At 43.5% G+C, this 19594-nt stretch overlaps 2 protein-coding genes across 2 annotated transcripts; one reads left to right on the top strand and one right to left on the bottom strand.

Annotated features, from left to right (window-relative positions):
• Window positions 1-897: 897 nt before the first annotated feature.
• On the top strand, window positions 898-12873 carry LOC110488121 (tetraspanin-13). The gene is made up of 6 exons (XM_021560148.3): window positions 898-1167; window positions 5988-6155; window positions 7210-7290; window positions 8182-8295; window positions 8588-8698; window positions 8907-12873. The coding sequence occupies exons 1-6, from the start codon at window positions 1102-1104 to the stop codon at window positions 8979-8981; spliced, it is 615 nt and encodes a 204-aa protein (XP_021415823.2). The 5' UTR covers window positions 898-1101; the 3' UTR covers window positions 8982-12873.
• A 616-nt stretch (window positions 12874-13489) lies between these two features.
• On the bottom strand, window positions 13490-17378 carry LOC110488122 (anterior gradient protein 2 homolog). Its single transcript, XM_021560151.3, has 7 exons — window positions 17250-17378; window positions 16895-16958; window positions 15076-15128; window positions 14642-14718; window positions 14356-14419; window positions 14124-14207; window positions 13490-13803 (listed from the first exon to the last, which is right to left on the bottom strand). Exons 1-7 carry the CDS (start codon window positions 17371-17373, stop codon window positions 13754-13756), a joined length of 516 nt encoding a protein of 171 aa, XP_021415826.1. The 5' UTR covers window positions 17374-17378; the 3' UTR covers window positions 13490-13753.
• Window positions 17379-19594: the final 2216 nt, after the last annotated feature.

Here is a 19594-nt window from a genome sequence, read left to right as displayed (position 1 = left end):
CTGCACCATCGAGAGTATCCTGACTGGTTGGATCACTGCACTACAGAATTGTCAAAGACTCCAGCCACCCTAGTCATAGACTGTTTTCTCTGCTCCCGCACTGCAAGAGGTACCGGAGTGCCAAGTTTAGGTCCAAAAGGATTCTTAACAGCTTCTACCCCCAAGCCATAAGACTCCGGAACAGCTAATCAAAGGGCTACCCAGACATATCTTTTACGCTTCTGTTTTTTATCTATGCATAGTCACTTTAACTCTACCTACATGTACATATTACTTCAATTACCTCGACTAACCGGTGGCCCTGCACATTGACTCTGTACCAGTACCCCCTGTATATAGCCTGCACATTGACTCTGTAGCAGTACCCCATGTATATAGCCTGCACATTGACTCTGTACCAGTACCCCCTGTATATAGCCTCGCTATTGTTATTTTACTGCTGCTGTTTATTTATTTGTTACTTTTATTTTCAATGTTTTACTTATCTATTTTTTACTTAACACTTATTTTTCATAAAACTGCATTGTTGGTTAAATACTTGTAAGTAAGCATTTCACTGTATTCGGAGCATGTGACAAATACAATTTGATTTGATATGTCCATAAAACATTCCCCTCCAAAACTAACCATATTTGGGTGAGTATTTTTCACCCCACTTTAGCTGAGAAAGGTAGAAAAGTGTTCTCCCTACAGCCCAATATTGTCAGTATACCAGTGTCAACATTGTATTTTTTCCATTATAAACATTGTTCATTTAAAAAATATATATTATTTGTAATTTGTTTTCAGAAATTACTTATTGCATTTTCTTGTTGGCACAATAAAAGTGGCCATTGATTAAAATGCAATATCACATTGCAACGAGTTATCCTCATTGCAATGTTTTGAAATGTAGGCTTTTATTTTTGAAGGTTTCCTCATTACCATACACAAGTCACGTCAACGTTTGTGCTGCTGGCAGGATACTAGTTCATCTCGCGACCAGACTTTGTAGTGGGGACAATCATAACCGTCTTGATTTGGAATATTTCCATTTTTATTTCGTTTTTACAAGGATTTGCTTTATCTTATTATTCGTTTGGTTTATTATCAAAAATCTCAATGATGGCCTGCTCCGGTTTCACCTGCTCCAAGCACTGCCTCTGTGCGCTCAATATCCTTTATGTTGTGAGTATGCGATTCCAGAATTGACCATATGGAGTATTACTAAGCTATACTGTAACAGGTTTTGGGCGTTGGTTCGGTAGCCTATATGACGTTTTTTATGCGGTCTGTGCGGGTGTGTAAGAAACATTGTTGCGGTACAGCCTGTTTTAAAAATACATTGGGTCAGACCAGGCTCTGCTGCTATAAATAATTAAAACTGAACCTTTGTCTTGAATACGATTTGCGTCTCCTGCTTGACAAAGGCAACCTCAGCACGTACAAATATTAGGATTTATATTCAGTATTTAGGCAACTGAATATTTAAAATGCCCTATATATATTATTTCCTCTCTCTATTTCCTATCTCGTTTCCTCTCTTGAGTCCTGACACTTTCCAATGCAAGGGTGTATCCTATCTGTGTTCAGCTCTAACCATTCCTGATATCTCTTATCAAGTGGTTGTTACTGAAAACAACATTATATGGGACATAGGGTGTGTGTAGACTCCATAGCATTCCAATACAAACCCTCAACATAGGGCCTCAAATGTTCACAACACGACCCAATGTTTTGCAGGAGTGCTTGTGGCATCAAAACAGACCACAGTGGTGACCTATATTTAAACTGAATATACATTTACAGGCATATAAATGTTTTAATGATAGAAAATTATGTTCCACTTTTGACTGTTGCTTCTTCTATTTCCAGGGGCGCAAATTTCACTGGGGACATTGCGCCCCTGTCTATTTCTAAAAGCACACAGTCTTGAGGTGTAGCTTGTGTCCTTCTGACAGGTTATACCACTGCAATAACATCACTCACTTTGTTTTATTACATATCATACATAACCTGTAACCCTATCTGATAGTTTCCGGTCAATGTCCACACTCACTTTCTCTCTCGCTCTCTCGCTCTCTCTCTCTGTCTGTCTCTCTCTCTCTCTCTCTCTCTCTCTCTCTCGCTCTCTCTCTCTCTCTCTTTTGCTCTTTCTCTCTCTCTCTCTCTCTCTTACACACACACACACACACACACACACACACACACACATACACACACACACACACACACCGGCACAGTGCAGTTTTTACTCTTTGACTGTGGAGAGTTTATACAGTTCATACAGTGCCTTGCGAAAGTATTCAGCCCCCTTGAACTTTGCAACCTTTTGCCACATTTCAGGCTTCAAACATAAAGATATAAAACTGTATTTTTTTGTGAAAAATCAACAACAAGTGGGACACAATCATGAAGTGGAACGACATTTATTGGATATTTCAAACTTTTTTAACAAATCAAAAACTGAAAAATTGGGCGTGCAAAATTATTCAGCCCCCTTAAGTTAATACTTTGTAGTGCCACCTTTTGCTGCGATTACAGCTGTAAGTCGCTTGGGGAATGTCTCTATCAGTTTTGCACATCGAGAGACTGACATTTTTTCCCATTCCTCCTTGCAAAACAGCTCGAGCTCAGTGAGGTTGGATGGAGAGCATTTGTGAACAGCAGTTTTCAGTTCTTTCCACAGATTCTCGGTTGGATTCAGGTCTGGACTTTGACTTGGCCATTCTAACACCTGGATATGTTTATTTTTGAACCATTCCATTGTAGATTTTGCTTTATGTTTTGGATCATTGTCTTGTTGGAAGACAAATCTCTGTCCCAGTCTCAGGTCTTTTGCAGACTCCATCAGGTTTTCTTCCAGAATGGTCCTGTATTTGGCTCCATCCATCTTCCCATCAATTTTAACCATCTTCCCTGTCCCTGCTGAAGAAAAGCAGGCCCAAACCATGATGCTGCCACCACCATGTTTTATTTTTCTTTTTTTTTCTTTTCTTTTTTTCTTTTTTTTTTTTTTGAATTTTACCCCTTTTTCTCCCCATTTTGTGGTATCCAATTGTTGTAGTAGCTACTATCTTGTCTCATTGCTACAACTCCCGTACGGGCTCGGGAGAGACGAAGGCTGAATGTCATGCGTCCTCCGATACACAACCCAACCAGCCGTACTGCTTCTTAACACAGCGCGCATCCAACCCGGAAGCCAGCCGCACCAATGTGTCGGAGGCTACACCGTGCACCTGGCAACCTTGGCTAGCGCGCACTGCGCCCGGCCCGCCACAGGAGTCGCTGGTGCGCGATGAGACAAGGAGATCCCTACCGACCAATCCCTCCCTAACCCGGACGACGCTAGGCCAATTGTGCGTCGCCCCACGGACCTCCCGGTTGCGGCCGGTTACGACAGAGCCTGGGCGCGAACCCAGGGACTCTGATGGCACAGCTGGCGCTGCAGTACAGCGCCCTTAACCACTGCGCCACCCGGGAGGCCCGCCACCACCATGTTTGACAGTGGGGATGGTGTGTTCAGGGTGATGAGCTGTGTTGCTTTTACGCCAAACATAACGTTTTGCATTGTTGCCAAAAAGTTCAATTTTGGTTTCATCTGACCAGAGCACCTTCTTCCACATGTTTGGTGTGTCTCCCAGGTGGCGTGTGGCAAACTTTAAACAACACTTTTTATGGATATCTTTAAGAAATGGCTTTCTTCTTGCCACTCTTCCATAAAGGCCAGATTTGTGCAATATACGTCTGATTGTTGTCCTATGGACAGAGTCTCCCACCTCAGCTGTAGATCTCTGCAGTTCATCCAGAGTGATCATGGGCCTCTTGGCTGCATCTCTGATCAGTCTTCTCCTTGTATGAGCTGAAAGTTTAGAGGGACGGCCAGGTCTTGGTAGATTTGCAGTGGTCTGATACTCCTTCCATTTCAATATTATCGCTTGCACAGTGCTCCTTGGGATGTTTAAAGCTTGGGAAATCTTTTTGTATCCAAATCCGGCTTTAAACTTCTTCACAACAGTATCTCGGACCTGCCTGGTGTGTTCCTTGTTCTTCATGATGCTCTCTGCGCTTTTAACGGACCTCTGAGACTATCACAGTGCAGGTGCATTTATACGGAGACTTGATTACACACAGGTGGATTGTATTTATCATCATTAGTCATTTAGGTCAACATTGGATCATTCAGAGATCCTCACTGAACTTCTGGAGAGAGTTTGCTGCACTGAAAGTAAAGGGGCTGAATAATTTTGCACGCCCAATTTTTCAGTTTTTGATTTGTTAAAAAAGTTTGAAATATCCAATAAATGTCGTTCCACTTCATGATTGTGTCCCACTTGTTGTTGATTCTTCACAAAAAAATACAGTTTTATATCTTTATGCTTGAAGCCTGAAATGTGGCAAAGGGTCGCAAAGTTCAAGGGGGCCGAATACTTTCGCAAGGCACTGTACTTCATACAATGATATAAGATACAGTGGGGAGAACAAGTATTTGATACACTGCCGATTTTGCAGGTTTTCCCACGTACAAAGCATGTAGAGGTCTGTAATTTTTATCATAGGTACACTTCAACTGTGAGAGATGGAATCTAAAACCAAAATCCAGAAAATCACATTGTAAGATTTTTAAGTAATGAATTTGCATTTTATTGCATGACATAAGTATTTGATCACCTACCAACCAGTAATAATTCCATCTCTCACAGACCTGTTAGTTTTTCTTTAAGAAGCCCTTCCTGTTCTCCACTCATTACCTGTATTAACTGCACCTGTTTGAACTCGTTGCCTTTATAAAAGACACCTGTCCACACACTCAATCAAACAGACTCCAACCTCTCCACAATGGCCAAGACCAGAGAGCTGTGTAAGGACATCAGGGGTAAAATTGTAGACCTGCACAAGGCTGGGATGGGCTACAGGACAATAGGCAAGCAGCTTGGTGAGAAGGCAACAACTGTCGGCGCAATTATTAGAAAATGGAAGAAGTTCAAGATGATGGTCAATCACCCTCGGTCTGGGGCTCCATGCAAGATCTCACCTCGTGGGGCATCAATGATCATGAGGAAGGTGAGGGATCAGCCCAGAACTACACGGCAGGGCCTGGTCAATGACCTGAATAGAGCTGGCACCACAGTCTCAAATTGGTCTAAACTCCACTCGCTGTGTTTGGAGGAAGAAGAAGGATGAGTACAACCCCAAGAACACCATCCCAACCGTGAAGCATGGAGGTGGAAACATAATTCTTTGGGGATGCTTTTCTGCAAAGGGGACAGGACGACTGCACCGTATTGAGGGGAGGATGGATGGGGTCATGTATCGTGAGATCTTGGCCAACAACCTCCTTCCCTCAGTAAGAGCATTGAAAATGGGTTGTGGCTGGGTCTTCCAACATGACAACGACCCGAAACACACAGCCAGGGCAACTAAGGAGGGGCTCCGTAAGAAGCATCTCAAGGTCCTGGAGTGGCCTAGCCAGTCTCCAGACCTGAACCCAATAGAACATTTTTGGAGGGAGCTGAAAGTCCGTATTGCCCAGAGACCCGAAATCTGAAGGATCTGGAGAAGGTCTGTATGGAGGAGTGGGCCAAAATCCCTGCTGCAGTGTGTGCAAACCTGGTCAAGAACTACAGGAAACGTATGATCTCTGTAATTGCAAACAAAGGTTTCTGTACCAAATATTAAGTTCTGCTTTTTTGATGTATCAAATACTTATGTCATGCAATAAAATGCTAATTAATTACTTAAAAATCATACAATGTGATTATCTGGATTTTGGTTTTCGATTCCGTCTCTCACAGTTGAAGTGTACCTATGATAAAAAAATTACAGACCTCTACATGCTTTGTAAGTAGGAAAACCTGCAAAATCGTCAGTGTATCAAATACTTGTTCTCCCCACTGTATCTGTTGTTTAGGGTCATCTTGGCTGTCTGTCTCTGTTTTTGTGTCTGCGCCTGCCTGTCTATTTATCCGTCTTTCTGTCGGTCCGTCTATCCGTCCCTCCCTCTCTAGTTGGTGAGTCTGCTGATGATCGGCATCGCTGCGTGGGGGAAGTGGTTCGGCCTGGTGTCCAGCTTCCAGGTGGTGGGCGGAGTCATTGGAGTAGGCGTTTTCCTGTTCTTCGTGGCGTTGGTCGGCCTCATTGGGGCCGTGAAGCACCACCAGGTCCTACTCTTCTTCGTATCCTAACCTTCCACCAAGGCAGACTTGACCTGACCCAAGACCCAAGTGAATTTGGGGTCTAGAATTTGAATTATGGCTTGAGTTCAGGTTTGGGGTCAAGTTTCAGGTCAAGTAGATGTGTTAAATTCAAAAGAACTGAAGTTTCAATAAGCTTTTCCAATAGCTTCAGCAGCTCGCCAAAAGGGATCGTCTGAAAGAGACAATCCTCTCCACGTTGTCCTTTACCCTCACCCGCTGTGCTTTATTTCAATAAGACTCATAGCCCCTTGTGGTATATCCACTAGTTGTTTTCCAGGCTGTGCTGATATCTTACCCCTCCCTACCCTACTGTATGTTGTGGTATATCCATTAGTTGTTTTCCAGGCTGTGCTGATATCTTACCCCTCCCTACCCTACTGTATGTTGTGGTATATCCATTAGTTGTTTTCCAGGCTGTGCTGATATCTTACCCCTCCCTACCCTACTGTATGTTGTGGTATATCCACTAGTTGTTTTCCAGGCTGTACTGATATCTTACCCCTCCCTACCCTACTGTATGTTGTGGTATATCCATTAGTTGTTTTCCAGGCTGTGCTGATATCTTACCCCTCCCTACCCTACTGTATGTTGTGGTATATCCATTAGTTGTTTTCCAGGCTGTACTGATATCTTACCCCTCCCTACCCTACTGTATGTTGTGGAAAAATCCCTGCCTATTTTCCATTCATGCATGGCATGCACACGCAATAACATCTGTGAGACCAGGTCTAGTATCGTATTGCACATTGTAGTCAGCCTGCGTAGACACTGCCGACCCCTGCTTCTGGCTTAGTCATCGGGGCATAATACCGACTGGCTTTCAGTCATTATTACAGTGTTATTATTACATTATTATAGTATTAATCTATAATATTCCATATTACTAATACAGAAGTTTAGAGAAATAAAACAGTTGACTGTTGAAAATAAGTAACCTTTGCCTTCGGAAGTGTGACCAACTGGTTCAAAACTACAAAAGCTCTGTGTTGAGAATGTGTGTATTGGAGTGTTGTTCCTTGACAGTGGAGCCCAGTATATGATCATCCTCTTCATGGTGTTCATCGTCCAGTTCTCTGTCTCCAGCGCCTGTCTGGCCATCAACAAGGATCAGCAGGTAGGAACACAAACTCCTGTCAATCACAACAACATTCCTTTCAGTTCTATAGGAACAAAAACAACTTTTCAGACAAATCACAGAAATCTTGTGATTCAATTCTAGATAGATACAGAGACAACATATGCTAATGAATCATGATGTGTCTGTTATTGGTTAATGTTGTGGTGAAATCTCAGATCTAGGGACCTCCCATGTCTCGGCACTACGGTGTGTTCCGGTTCCATGCGCTATGGAGTACCTTTCAAAATCACTATTTCGGGCCTCCCGTGGTTAAGGGCGCTGTACTACAGCGCCAGCTGTGCCATCAGAGTCCCTGGGTTCGCGCCCAGGCTCTGTCGTAACCGGCCGCGACCGGGAGGTCCATGGGGCGACGCACAATTGGCCTAGCGTCGTCCGGGTTAGGGAGGGATTGGTCGGTAGGGATCTCCTTGTCTCATCGCGCACCAGCGACTCCTGTGGCGGGCCGGGCGCAGTGAGCGCTAGCCAAGGTTGCCAGGTGCACGGTGTAGCCTCCGACACATTGGTGTGGCTGGCTTCCGGGTTGGACGCGCGCTGTGTTAAGAAGCAGTACGGCTGGTTGGGTTGTGTATCGGAGGACGCATGACTTTCAACCTTCGTCTCTCCCGAGCCCATACGGGAGTTGTAGCGATGAGACAAGATAGTAGCTACTACAACAATTGGATACCACGAAATTGGGGAGAAAAAGGGGTAAAATTCAAAAAAAATAAAATCACTATTTCATTCAGACTTACCTCCATCTGGTTCAAGAACAGCAGACTACCTTAGAAATGTCTGGTCCTGTGTATACAGGCATTGTAATGCACCTAATGTATATGTATATGGGTGTATCTATGGTGGTCAGTGCTTGCTGTTGTACCCCTGTTTTAGGAACAACTGTTGGAGGTGGGATGGAACAACTCTCACACCACCCAGAGAGACGTAGAGAAGAGTCTCAACTGCTGTGGCTTCTACCACGTAGACAACAACGGGACCTGTGACGCTGTAAGCATTAACAAATGAACCCTCTGGTGCACTGAATCTGAATGTACAGTATGTTGTCTTTGACCTCTCCATCACAGGTCACAAGCTCTGTTGGTACATATCAAGATGTATCATTACAACAAATGGGATTGTCTAAAAAACGTGTGTTTACCCATACATCTGTGTTGATATGGCTCTGATATTTTTAGCAAACTGGTTCTGATGATATCAGCTGCTGTATATTCAGTATTGTGACTGTGAAGCCGTTTTCCTGACTACCTGGTCTGTGTGGTGTTTCTGTGTCCCTCTACAGGCCTGTTTCCCCAACCACTCCTGTTCACCGTGTGCTGAGCACATCCAGGCGCATGCAGGAGAGGTGCTGCGCTTCGTGGGCGGGATAGGCCTCTTCTTCAGCTTCACTGAGGTGAGATCTCCCTTTATATACAGTCAGAGAATGGTCTGGGGTCTCAATCAAGCATTCAATCAATTGAACTTAATGACTTACAGTAAACTGCAGTTTATAAAATCTAATAGGGAATGAAAATGTATATTTACAGTATACGATCTGTTATTTGTAGGGTCAGTATGATAAAACTGGGCTCAGTAATGTTTATTCTTTATTCCTGCTTCAGATCCTGGGGGTGTGGCTAACGTATCAATACAGGAACCAGAAAGACCCTCGAGCCAATCCCAGTGCCTTCCTGTAACTGCTGGCAACTGCTGGCTCTGCGCCCTGCCCCCCTCACCCCACATCCTGGAAGTGGCTAGCCCTCCTCCTGGAGAGCTAATGGATGTGCAGGCTTTTTCTCAAGCCCTACTCTAACTAACACTAACACAGCTGATTCTAAACAAATGAGTTGCTCATCGGGACCATTTTCAGCTGAATCGGTTGTGTTAGTTAAAGTGGGGCCGGAGCAAAAGCCTGCAGTAGCTCTCCTGGTGGGTTTGCCGCCTGTTTTAGGGGCTGTGTTTGTAGATAAGCGAGTGACTTGTGTGTGTTTTCACCAGCTGAGCGCAGCGGCAGGCCTTTGTGTGGTGTTTCATAAAGGTGTGTGTCTGGAAAATAACTGGGTCGCGTTCGTTAGGGCACTAAACAGGAGAAAACTGACTGAGACAGGAGGAACTACATTTTCCTTTACATTTTCAGTTGCTAAATGTTTTCTGTTGTGTGCCCTAAAGAACACGACCCGGCTGTATATTAAAATGCTGCATGAGTCTATTACCCTAATAGGACACCTGAAGCCACTCCCAATCCCAATCATATCCTGTATTTAACCTCTCATACGTATATGGCTCTGCTTCCGATGACAAATCTCTTGGATTCAACGTTTTCAGAGAATACATTTGATATTTGATACACCGTTGATGGGCAAGCGTTCAGTATGCTCAGACCAGTATTAGAGCATGTGAACTGTGATGTTGTGACTACTGAATGACTCCTGTAGTACAAACAACGACTGACATAATGAAGAACAGTTTGTATTATTTTGAGCGCATGGCGATTGAAGATATCATTGAATATTTGTACATTTGATTTTAACACTCAATAACAGGACTGTAGCGCGCTGTTGACAGTTGTGTGCTGTAACTACATAACTACAGCTATTTAAGCAGCTTGTTGTTGCCTTTACTTCACGTCATCATGCTACACAGTATTCAACAAAGAAGTTGTTCTGTATGTGTATTTCTGTGTAAACATTCCTAATGATTAGAAATCTGCTAAACCAAATGCATTAATGTAAGAGTCAGTTGCTTATGCCGTCTGAATATCAACACTATGTCATTCTGGGGAAGTCTGACCTGAAAACACATATGATACACTTTGTTCTGCTGATAGTGTTACAAAGCCTGGCAGTCGATTGTGTGCTGCTGTATCGTGTCTCTGCTAGGATGTGCTGCTGTATCGTGTCTCTGCTAGGATGTGCTGCTGCATCATGTCTCTGCTAGGATGTGCTGCTGCATCATGTCTCTGCTAGGATGTGCTGCTGCATCGTGTCTCTGCTAGGATGTGCTGCTGTATCGTGTCTCTGCTAGGATGTGCTGCTGCATCATGTCTCTGCTAGGATGTGCTGCTGCATCATGTCTCTGCTAGGATGTGCTGCTGCATCATGTCTCTGCTAGGATGTGCTGCTGCATCATGTCTCTGCTAGGATGTGCTGCTGCATCATGTCTCTGCTAGGATGTGCTGCTGCATCATGTCTCTGCTAGGATGTGCTGCTGCATCATGTCTCTGCTAGGATGTGCTGCTGCATCATGTCTCTGCTAGGATGTGCTGCTGCATCATGTCTCTGCTAGGATGTGCTGCTGCATCATGTCTCTGCTAGGATGTGCTGCTGCATCATGTCTCTGCTAGTATGTGCTGCTGCATCATGTCTCTGCTAGGATGTGCTGCTGCATCATGTCTCTGCTAGGATGTGCAGCTGCATCATGTCTCTGCTAGGATGTGCTGCTGCATCATGTCTCTGCTAGGATGTGCTGCTGCATCATGTCTCTGCTAGGATGTGCAGCTGCATCATGTCTCTGCTAGGATGTGCTGCTGCATCATGTCTGCTAGGATGTGCTGCTGTATCGTGTCTCTGCTAGGATGTGCTGCTGCATCATGTCTCTGCTAGGATGTGCTGCTGCTTCATGTCTCTGCTAGGATGTGCTGCTGTATCATGTCTCTGCTAGGATGTGCTGCTGCGTCATGTCTCTGCTAGGATGTGCTGCTGCATCATGTCTCTGCTAGGATGTGCTGCTGCATCATGTCTCTGCTAGGATGTGCTGCTGCATCATGTCTCTGCTAGGATGTGCTGCTGCATCATGTCTCTGCTAGGATGTGCTGCTGCATCATGTCTCTGCTAGGATGTGCTGCTGCATCATGTCTCTGCTAGGATGTGCTGCTGCATCATGTCTCTGCTAGGATGTGCTGCTGCATCATGTCTCTGCTAGGATGTGCTGCTGTATCGTGTCTCTGCTAGGATGTGCTGCTGCATCATGTCTGCTAGGATGTGCTGCTGTATCGTGTCTCTGCTAGGATGTGCTGCTGCATCATGTCTGCTAGGATGTGCTGCTGTATCGTGTCTCTGCTAGGATGTGCTGCTGCATCATGTCTCTGCTAGGATGTGCTGCTGCTTCATGTCTCTGCTAGGATGTGCTGCTGTATCATGTCTCTGCTAGGATGTGCTGCTGCATCATGTCTCTGCTAGGATGTGCTGCTGCATCATGTCTCTGCTAGGATGTGCTGCTGCATCATGTCTCTGCTAGGATGTGCTGCTGCTTCATGTCTCTGCTAGGATGTGCTGCTGTATCATGTCTCTGCTAGGATGTGCTGCTGCATCATGTCTCTGCTAGGATGTGCTGCTGCATCATGTCTCTGCTAGGATGTGCTGCTGCATCATGTCTCTGCTAGGATGTGCTGCTGCATCATGTCTCTGCTAGTATGTGCTGCTGCATCATGTCTCTGCTAGGATGTGCTGCTGCATCATGTCTCTGCTAGGATGTGCAGCTGCATCATGTCTCTGCTAGGATGTGCTGCTGCATCATGTCTCTGCTAGGATGTGCTGCTGCATCATGTCTCTGCTAGGATGTGCAGCTGCATCATGTCTCTGCTAGGATGTGCTGCTGCATCATGTCTGCTAGGATGTGCTGCTGTATCGTGTCTCTGCTAGGATGTGCTGCTGCATCATGTCTCTGCTAGGATGTGCTGCTGCTTCACGTCTCTGCTAGGATGTGCTGCTGTATCATGTCTCTGCTAGGATGTGCTGCTGCATCATGTCTCTGCTAGGATGTGCTGCTGCATCATGTCTCTGCTAGGATGTGCTGCTGCATCATGTCTCTGCTAGGATGTGCTGCTGCATCATGTCTCTGCTAGGAAGTGCTGCTGCATCATGTCTCTGCTAGGATGTGCTGCTGCATCATGTCTCTGCTAGGATGTGCTGCTGCATCATGTCTCTGCTAGGATGTGCTGCTGCATCATGTCTCTGCTAGGATGTGCTGCTGTATCGTGTCTCTGCTAGGATGTGCTGCTGCATCATGTCTGCTAGGATGTGCTGCTGTATCGTGTCTCTGCTAGGATGTGCTGCTGCATCATGTCTCTGCTAGGATGTGCTGCTGTATCGTGTCTCTGCTAGGATGTGCTGCTGCATCATGTCTGCTAGGATGTGCTGCTGTATCGTGTCTCTGCTAGGATGTGCTGCTGCATCATGTCTCTGCTAGGATGTGCTGCTGCTTCATGTCTCTGCTAGGATGTGCTGCTGTATCATGTCTCTGCTAGGATGTGCTGCTGCATCATGTCTCTGCTAGGATGTGCTGCTGCATCATGTCTCTGCTAGGATGTGCTGCTGCATCATGTCTCTGCTAGGATGTGCTGCTGCTTCATGTCTCTGCTAGGATGTGCTGCTGTATCATGTCTCTGCTAGGATGTGCTGCTGCATCATGTCTCTGCTAGGATGTGCTGCTGCATCATGTCTCTGCTAGGATGTGCTGCTGCATCATGTCTCTGCTAAGATGTGCTGCTGCATCATGTCTCTGCTAGGATGTGCTGCTGCTACTGATGGTTCTGTGAACTAGGTACCTGAGCCTTTGTACAAGAAATCACAATAAAATTGATATTTTACATCTTTTTCATCCCGTTTCTGTTCTCCTATCAACATTGATAGTAACTCATTTCCCAACGATGCCCAGTCAAGTTGACCAGTCGACATTCACTGGGTTAGTTGTGCTCTGTTTCAATAGAAACACAACCTGTGAAGTTGCAAAATGTTGAGCTCAGCTCACAGCAGGAGCCTAAGCATTTCCAAGAAACTAAAATCAGTTTTGTAAGTAATGCTTTTATTTGCTTTCTGGCATATCATTTGCATAGATTCCCATGAAGAGCAAAGATAACTACTCAGGTCACTGTGTGTGTGTATGTGTGTGTTTTTTTTTTTTTTTAAGAAGGAAGCCCCGTTATACAACAAAGGCATTGGTTGAGGTTCGGTAGCCAGGCAACCAGGCTGTGACCGGTTCAGTAACCAGGCAACCAGGAGTGACTCAGAAAAAGTTCTTTCATACCCTCAATGGCCAAGCCCATTCAGGATGTGACCAGGATGTCAGCACTCACTCCCTAGATACACACATACACATGCACACACACATTCATGCGCACACAGTTTCTGTCTTTTTAATAGCTCTTTTAACTTGAGTCAAAAAATGTAATACTGGTAACTCTGGTTTTACAATAATACACACATAATTTAAGAATTGCACTATATTTAATAAAAATACATCTTAGATGTACAGCAATACATTACAAATGTAGACAGAGTTTCAGGGAAAATCCCCCCAAAACATTTAAATTAGTTTGTGAAAGTGAAGACTAGTTTTTTCCAGTGCTTAGGTTTACATGGTGACAGTATCCCACTGGCTGACTCCTAGGCTCCAGAGATCATTCTGAGAATGTTCAGAAAACCTCTGAAGTCACAGGCAAAGGTCAACGGGTCACATGCATTGTCAGTGCTTACAACTCAGTCTTCAGCAGCTTCTTGGCCTTCTGCATGTTGCTCAACACTGTAGGGAGAAGGGAAAATGAAGAGTCACTCAAGAGAATTCAAGACTAAGTCACACAAGAGTCGTTCAAGAGCAGGTTGTTTCTCACAGAGGAGTAATTTGTTGTTGTTGATGATGGCACTAATGGCCAAATGTAATATATTTGAATTATAAAACAATGTCTGGTTACAATTTCTAATACTTTACATTTATAAAACCTTATAAATGTGAATAAATGCTTAAATATTTATAATCTACTAAATACTGATTTATTAACAGTATGTAAACTGTTAGTATGCAATCAAACATTCAAGAGGGAGATAAGATCAAGTTGTACTCACAGAGTTGGGTGTCAGAAGGCTCATAGGCGTACATGCGGTTGGAGTAGCGTCCTGTGATGTCAGCTCTCACTGTCATAGAGGGATCTGAGGGGAGAGAAAGAGAGAGAGAGGGGGGAGGGGGAGAGAGAACTATTGATTCAAATCTGGCACTTTTGTTTGATGCCATCAGAGACAAAGTATTGAAATGTGTTAGCATGTAATGCTGCATGGAAAACGTGACCTCATCACTCACCGACAAAGATGATTCTGGGGACATACTGGCCATCAGGGGAGAGATGCTTGTCTGTGGTTTCATACTGATAACACAGGGAGAGAAACACAACGTCATTATTTATGTCTTTCTAGATACTAAATGTCTGTTTAAAAAAACTAAAACAAAAGTCAAAGTAAAATATGAATACAAAAAAGTATATATACTATAAAGTAAAATCATAAAATAGATCAAAAGATAATTCATGTATGTATTGTGCTTGGCATGATTCTAGTCACGTTTTCCAAAGTCTGAATTTAAAACTCACCACCAGATTGAGAATGATGAAGTCTTCATCAAGTACCTTCTGGATGTCCTTGTCTTCAGCGAAGGCCTTCTTCATGGCTGGATACACGAAAGAGATCATGAAATAAATGATGGAAAACATTATATTGACTTAAGAGATCTCCATCTATTAACAGTTGAGTAACATACTAGGATAGATAACACCTTGGAGATATATAACACCTTGGTAAACAGAGTCCTGTTTGTTCTACTACGAGTTTGATAATTGTTGTTTAAACAAGTCCTGGCATCTAATACAACTGAATGATGCATCACAATTTGGGAGAATGCCAGGATGCATAACTAGCCAAGGGAGTGACTTTGACCTGAGGTCTGTTCAGGAAAGTGCAATAAAGTGGCAGTTTATTTGCTGTAGGTCAGGGGTTAGAGGTCAGGGGTTAGAGATCAGGGTCTTACATGCGCTGTGGGGACAGTCCTCCAGGTGAAAGATGACCATCAGAGGCTTGTTCCTGTGGAGACAAAGTAGTTCTGGTTACAATAGATTAGAATAGAAAGGAGATGCCAAGAAATGCCTTGAAATGTATTTGCTTTTTTTGCGAAGACAACACATCAGTTATCCAGATCTATTATACAGTGGGGCAAAAAAGTTTTTAGTCAGCCACCAATTGTGCAAGTTCTCCCACTTAAAAAGATGAGAGAGGCCTGTAATTTTCATCATAGGTACACTTCAACTATGACAGACAAAATGAGAGAAAAAAAATCAAAATTATGGTGGAAAATAAGTGTTTGGTCAATAACAAAAGTTTATCTCAATACTTTGTTATATACCCTTTGTTGGCAATGACAGAGGTCAAACGTTTTCTGTAAGTCTTCACAAGGTTTTTACACACTGTTGCTGGTATTTTGGCCCATTCCTCCATGCAGATCTCCTCTAGAGCAGTGATGTTTTGGAACTGTTGCTGGGCAACACGGACTTTCAACTCCCTCCAAATATTTTCTTTGGGGTTGAGATCTGGAGACTGGCTAGGCCACTCCAGGACCTTGAAATGCTTCTTACGAAGCCACTCCTTCGTTGCCCGGGCGGTGTGTTTGGGATCATTGTCATGCTGAAAGACCCAGCCCCGTTTCATCTTCAATGCCCTTGCTGATGGAAGGAGGTTTTCACCCAAAATCTCACGATACATGGCCCCATATGAATGGGGTCTTTCCTTTACACGGATCAGTCGTCCTGGTCCCTTTGCAGAAAAACAGCCCCAAAGCGTGATGTTTCCACCCCCATGCTTCACAGTAGGTATGGTGTTCTTTGGATGCAACTCAGCATTCTTTGTCCTCCAAACACAACGAGTTGAGTTTTTACCAAAAAGTTATATTTTGGTTTCATCTGACCATATGACATTCTCCCAATCTTCTTCTGGATCATCCAAATGTTCTCTAGCAAACTTCAGACGGGCCTGGACATGTACTGTCTTAAACAGGGGGACACGTCTGGCACTGCAGGATTTGAGTCCCTGGCGGCGTAGTGTGTTACTGATGGTAGGCTTTGTTACTTTGGTCCCAGCTCTCTGCAGGTCATTCACTAGGTCCCCCCGTGTGGTTCTGGGATTTTTGCTCACCGTTCTTGTGATCATTTTGACCCCACGGGGTGAGATCTTTCGTGGAGCCCCAGATCGAGGGAGATTATCAGTGGTCTTGTATGTCTTCCATTTCCTAATAATTGCTCCCACAGTTGATTTCTTCAAACCAAGCTGCTTACCTATTGCAGATTCAGTCTTCCCAGCCTGGTGCAGGTCTACAATTTTGTTTCTGGTGTCCTTTGACAGCTCTTTGGAGTGTGACTGTTTGAAGTTGTGGACAGGTGTCTTTTATACTGATAACAAGTTCAAACAGGTGCCATTAATACAGGTAACGAGTGGAGGACAGAGGAGCCTCTTAAAGAAGAAGTTACAGGTCTGTGAGAGCCAGAAATCTTGCTTGTTTGTAGGTGACCAAATACTTATTTTCCACCATAATTTGCAAATAAATTCATTAAAAATCCTACAATGTGATTTTCTGGATTTTTTTCCCTCATTTTGTCTATCATAGTTGAAGTGTACCTATGATGAAAATTACAGGCCTCTCTCATCTTTTTAAGTAGGAGAACTTGCACAATTGGTGGCTGACTAAATACTTTTTTGCCCCACTGTAAGTATGTGAAATAACACCCTACTCCCTATTGTGCACCACATAAGAAATAGGATGCCATTTCGCATGTAGTCATAAAGGTTTGTTCACTCACTGTGCCCTGGCCCAGTACAGAGCCTCCTCATAGGTTTGAGCCCAGATCAGCTGATCACCCCAGCCTACAGGAGACCGAAAGGAAGAACAGTGTCAGAATACCTGGGGTCCGCTCACGAAGATGCAACATTACAGAACATTCAGGTAGAGATATATTGCGTAGAACAGACATGCCTCCGCTGACATGTAGAATAAGGAATCGTATGTCAGCTCTATTCATTAGATATCTTAGACCACACAGACCAGTGCTTTGAGAATAAGGAAAAAGTGTACTGTACTCTTTAAACCTTTCTTTCATTCATTCAAACACCACACTGTGATAAGCCTTGAAAAATAGTAAGGGGAGGGAGTGTTACCTCTAGAGAGAGTCTGAGGGATCCTCTTCCCCCTCTTGGCAATGTTCTTCTCAGGCTTGGCCAAAGATGAAGACACAGCTACGGCCACAAGGACAAACAACACCGACAGCAGACCTCGGATCATGATTAATACCTTTCTGGAAGGAAACAAGAGTTTATTATTGAGCATCTCAGAGTAGGTAGGAGTGATGATTGGGGATCATGTTCCCCCTGTCCATATCATTTTAATCATTGTGATCTACAAGTCAAAACTGATCCTATATCAGCACCTCTATTCTGTATCATTGTGAATACAGACCCAGATACCACATGCATGTCACAAAACTGCACAGATAATCTGCTTCTGTCCTCATATCATTATAACTCAAAAGTATAGCTGAGTGGAAACAATAATGAATAACTGCCATGCAGAATTACAAGTAATTGCACATCTATTCAGAGTTGTTCACGTTTTTATAGACTGAAAGAGTCTGGAAAAGTTCACAGCATTTAAGGCACATTTACCAGGAAAAGGATCAGATTGAGGGATAAGGGATAGTGAAGAAAGATTTGTGGTAGAGAGGGAGAGATATATTTCCTACCTGTTCTCCGTGGCACCTTTGTAAGTCTCCTTTTCTCTGCTGCTACTCGCACTGCCGTGTCCCTTCTCTATCACCTGGACATGCTCTTATACACCGGCCCCAAGCTCACCTGATGGCCCCTCCCACACACCAACCCTCTCCCTCTCTCCCCCAAAGCTCTGATGGAATATGTAGAGGCAGACAGTTCCCTCGTTTCTAGAATTTTAACTTTCTCGCCATTATTTCACTATCAGACAGCCATTTTAAGGTATATCATTAAGTTTGATTAAAGTAGAATTTGATAGTGTTGTTATGTACGTTTTCCTTTTATAATAAGAATGGGTAACGGAACTGTTGAATCGTAATAGTTGGCACAGATCCAAGGACAGGTCAGCATTAAATCTAGCAATCTGTTTGATATCGGGGCTATTAGTCAGTTCATGGATCAGGTCAGATCCGTAAGATTGACATCATTCTCAATAAAATCAGATAAACTACAGTGAAATGCTTACATACAGGTCTTTTTCCAACAACGCAGAGTTAAAGATAAAATATTTGTTTTAAAATTTGAAATAGTAATAAATTACCTTTCATAAAGTAAACAAAAAGATTTAACAGATTAAAGGGGAAGTTAACCCATTTTTTGTGGCCTTATTTTCACTCTTTTTGTGCTTTCACTTTTTTAGTTTACTTTTTAGTTTAATAAAAAATAATATTTTGTTTCATTACTGAGATAATTGGTTGTCACATTTTGCTTAGTCATCACTTGCCATTGACTATAATGCAATATGAAATAGGTCTAAAGCATATTAGGAAACACTCTAAAACACACCACTTCAATGCATATTACATCCCAATCCCATTCTGAATGATGTCTGCACTCATTTTTTTATTTATTCCACTGTGCCATAAATCCATGTTTGAATGATGCAAATCTGGATTTATGGGATTCTGATGTAATATGAGTTGGTGTGGAGTGTTTGTTACTTAACCTATGTGAAATGCAAAAGGATAGGGCTGTGTAGTATATCACATTGGACCGGAAATCAGGCTGCCATGAATTCTAGTGTGGATGTTGGAGCAGTGGAATGCTGTGCTGTCCTTAGTATTCTCTCTTTCTTACTTGATTCTTCGCACTCTCAGAATGCTGAGGTGTCCTTAGCTCCTAAGGCACTGACTATCCTCCTTTCTCTCTGTTCCTGACGTGGGTTGTCCCCGGGTCAATATTTGCAGTGTAGGGCCGGGTTAAAGCCACTCCCGGTTACACATTGCATCGTCTGCCACCTGGGCCACCTGTCATTAGCCTCGCCCTGAGAACACGGATCTACCACACACTACTATGGTAATAGGACGTAGGAGCTTGGATTAGGTTGTGTGATGTACATGATGACGCTTGAGATTGTTTAAAGATCCCCTGAAACTTTTGTATGTTCCTTTCTTGGGGTCTTCTGATTATATGAAACCTTCTTCATTGATATTCCAAATAAACAAGTTTAAATAATGGCAGTTATTTTCAAAGAAACTGAGGTAAGAATTAATTCATATAATGAAACATCTGTTAGATAAGAACTTGAAACGAAACTATTAATGGATTACATCTCATTTTCACACCCCAAATGTATTTATAAAGCCCGTTTTACATCAGCAAATGTCACTACAAAGTGCTTCTACAGAAACCGATCTTAAAACCCGAAACAGCAAGCAATATAGATGTAGAAGCATGGTGGTTAGGAAAAACTCCCTAGAACCTAGGAAGAAACCTAGAGAGGAATCAGGCTCTGAGGG

The sequence above is a fragment of the Oncorhynchus mykiss genome, chromosome 30 (genome assembly GCF_057628025.1).
Source record: "Oncorhynchus mykiss isolate SJ-2025 chromosome 30, ASM5762802v1, whole genome shotgun sequence".
Taxonomy (NCBI): domain Eukaryota; kingdom Metazoa; phylum Chordata; class Actinopteri; order Salmoniformes; family Salmonidae; genus Oncorhynchus; species Oncorhynchus mykiss.
This window is presented reverse-complemented; position numbering and strand designations above follow the sequence as displayed.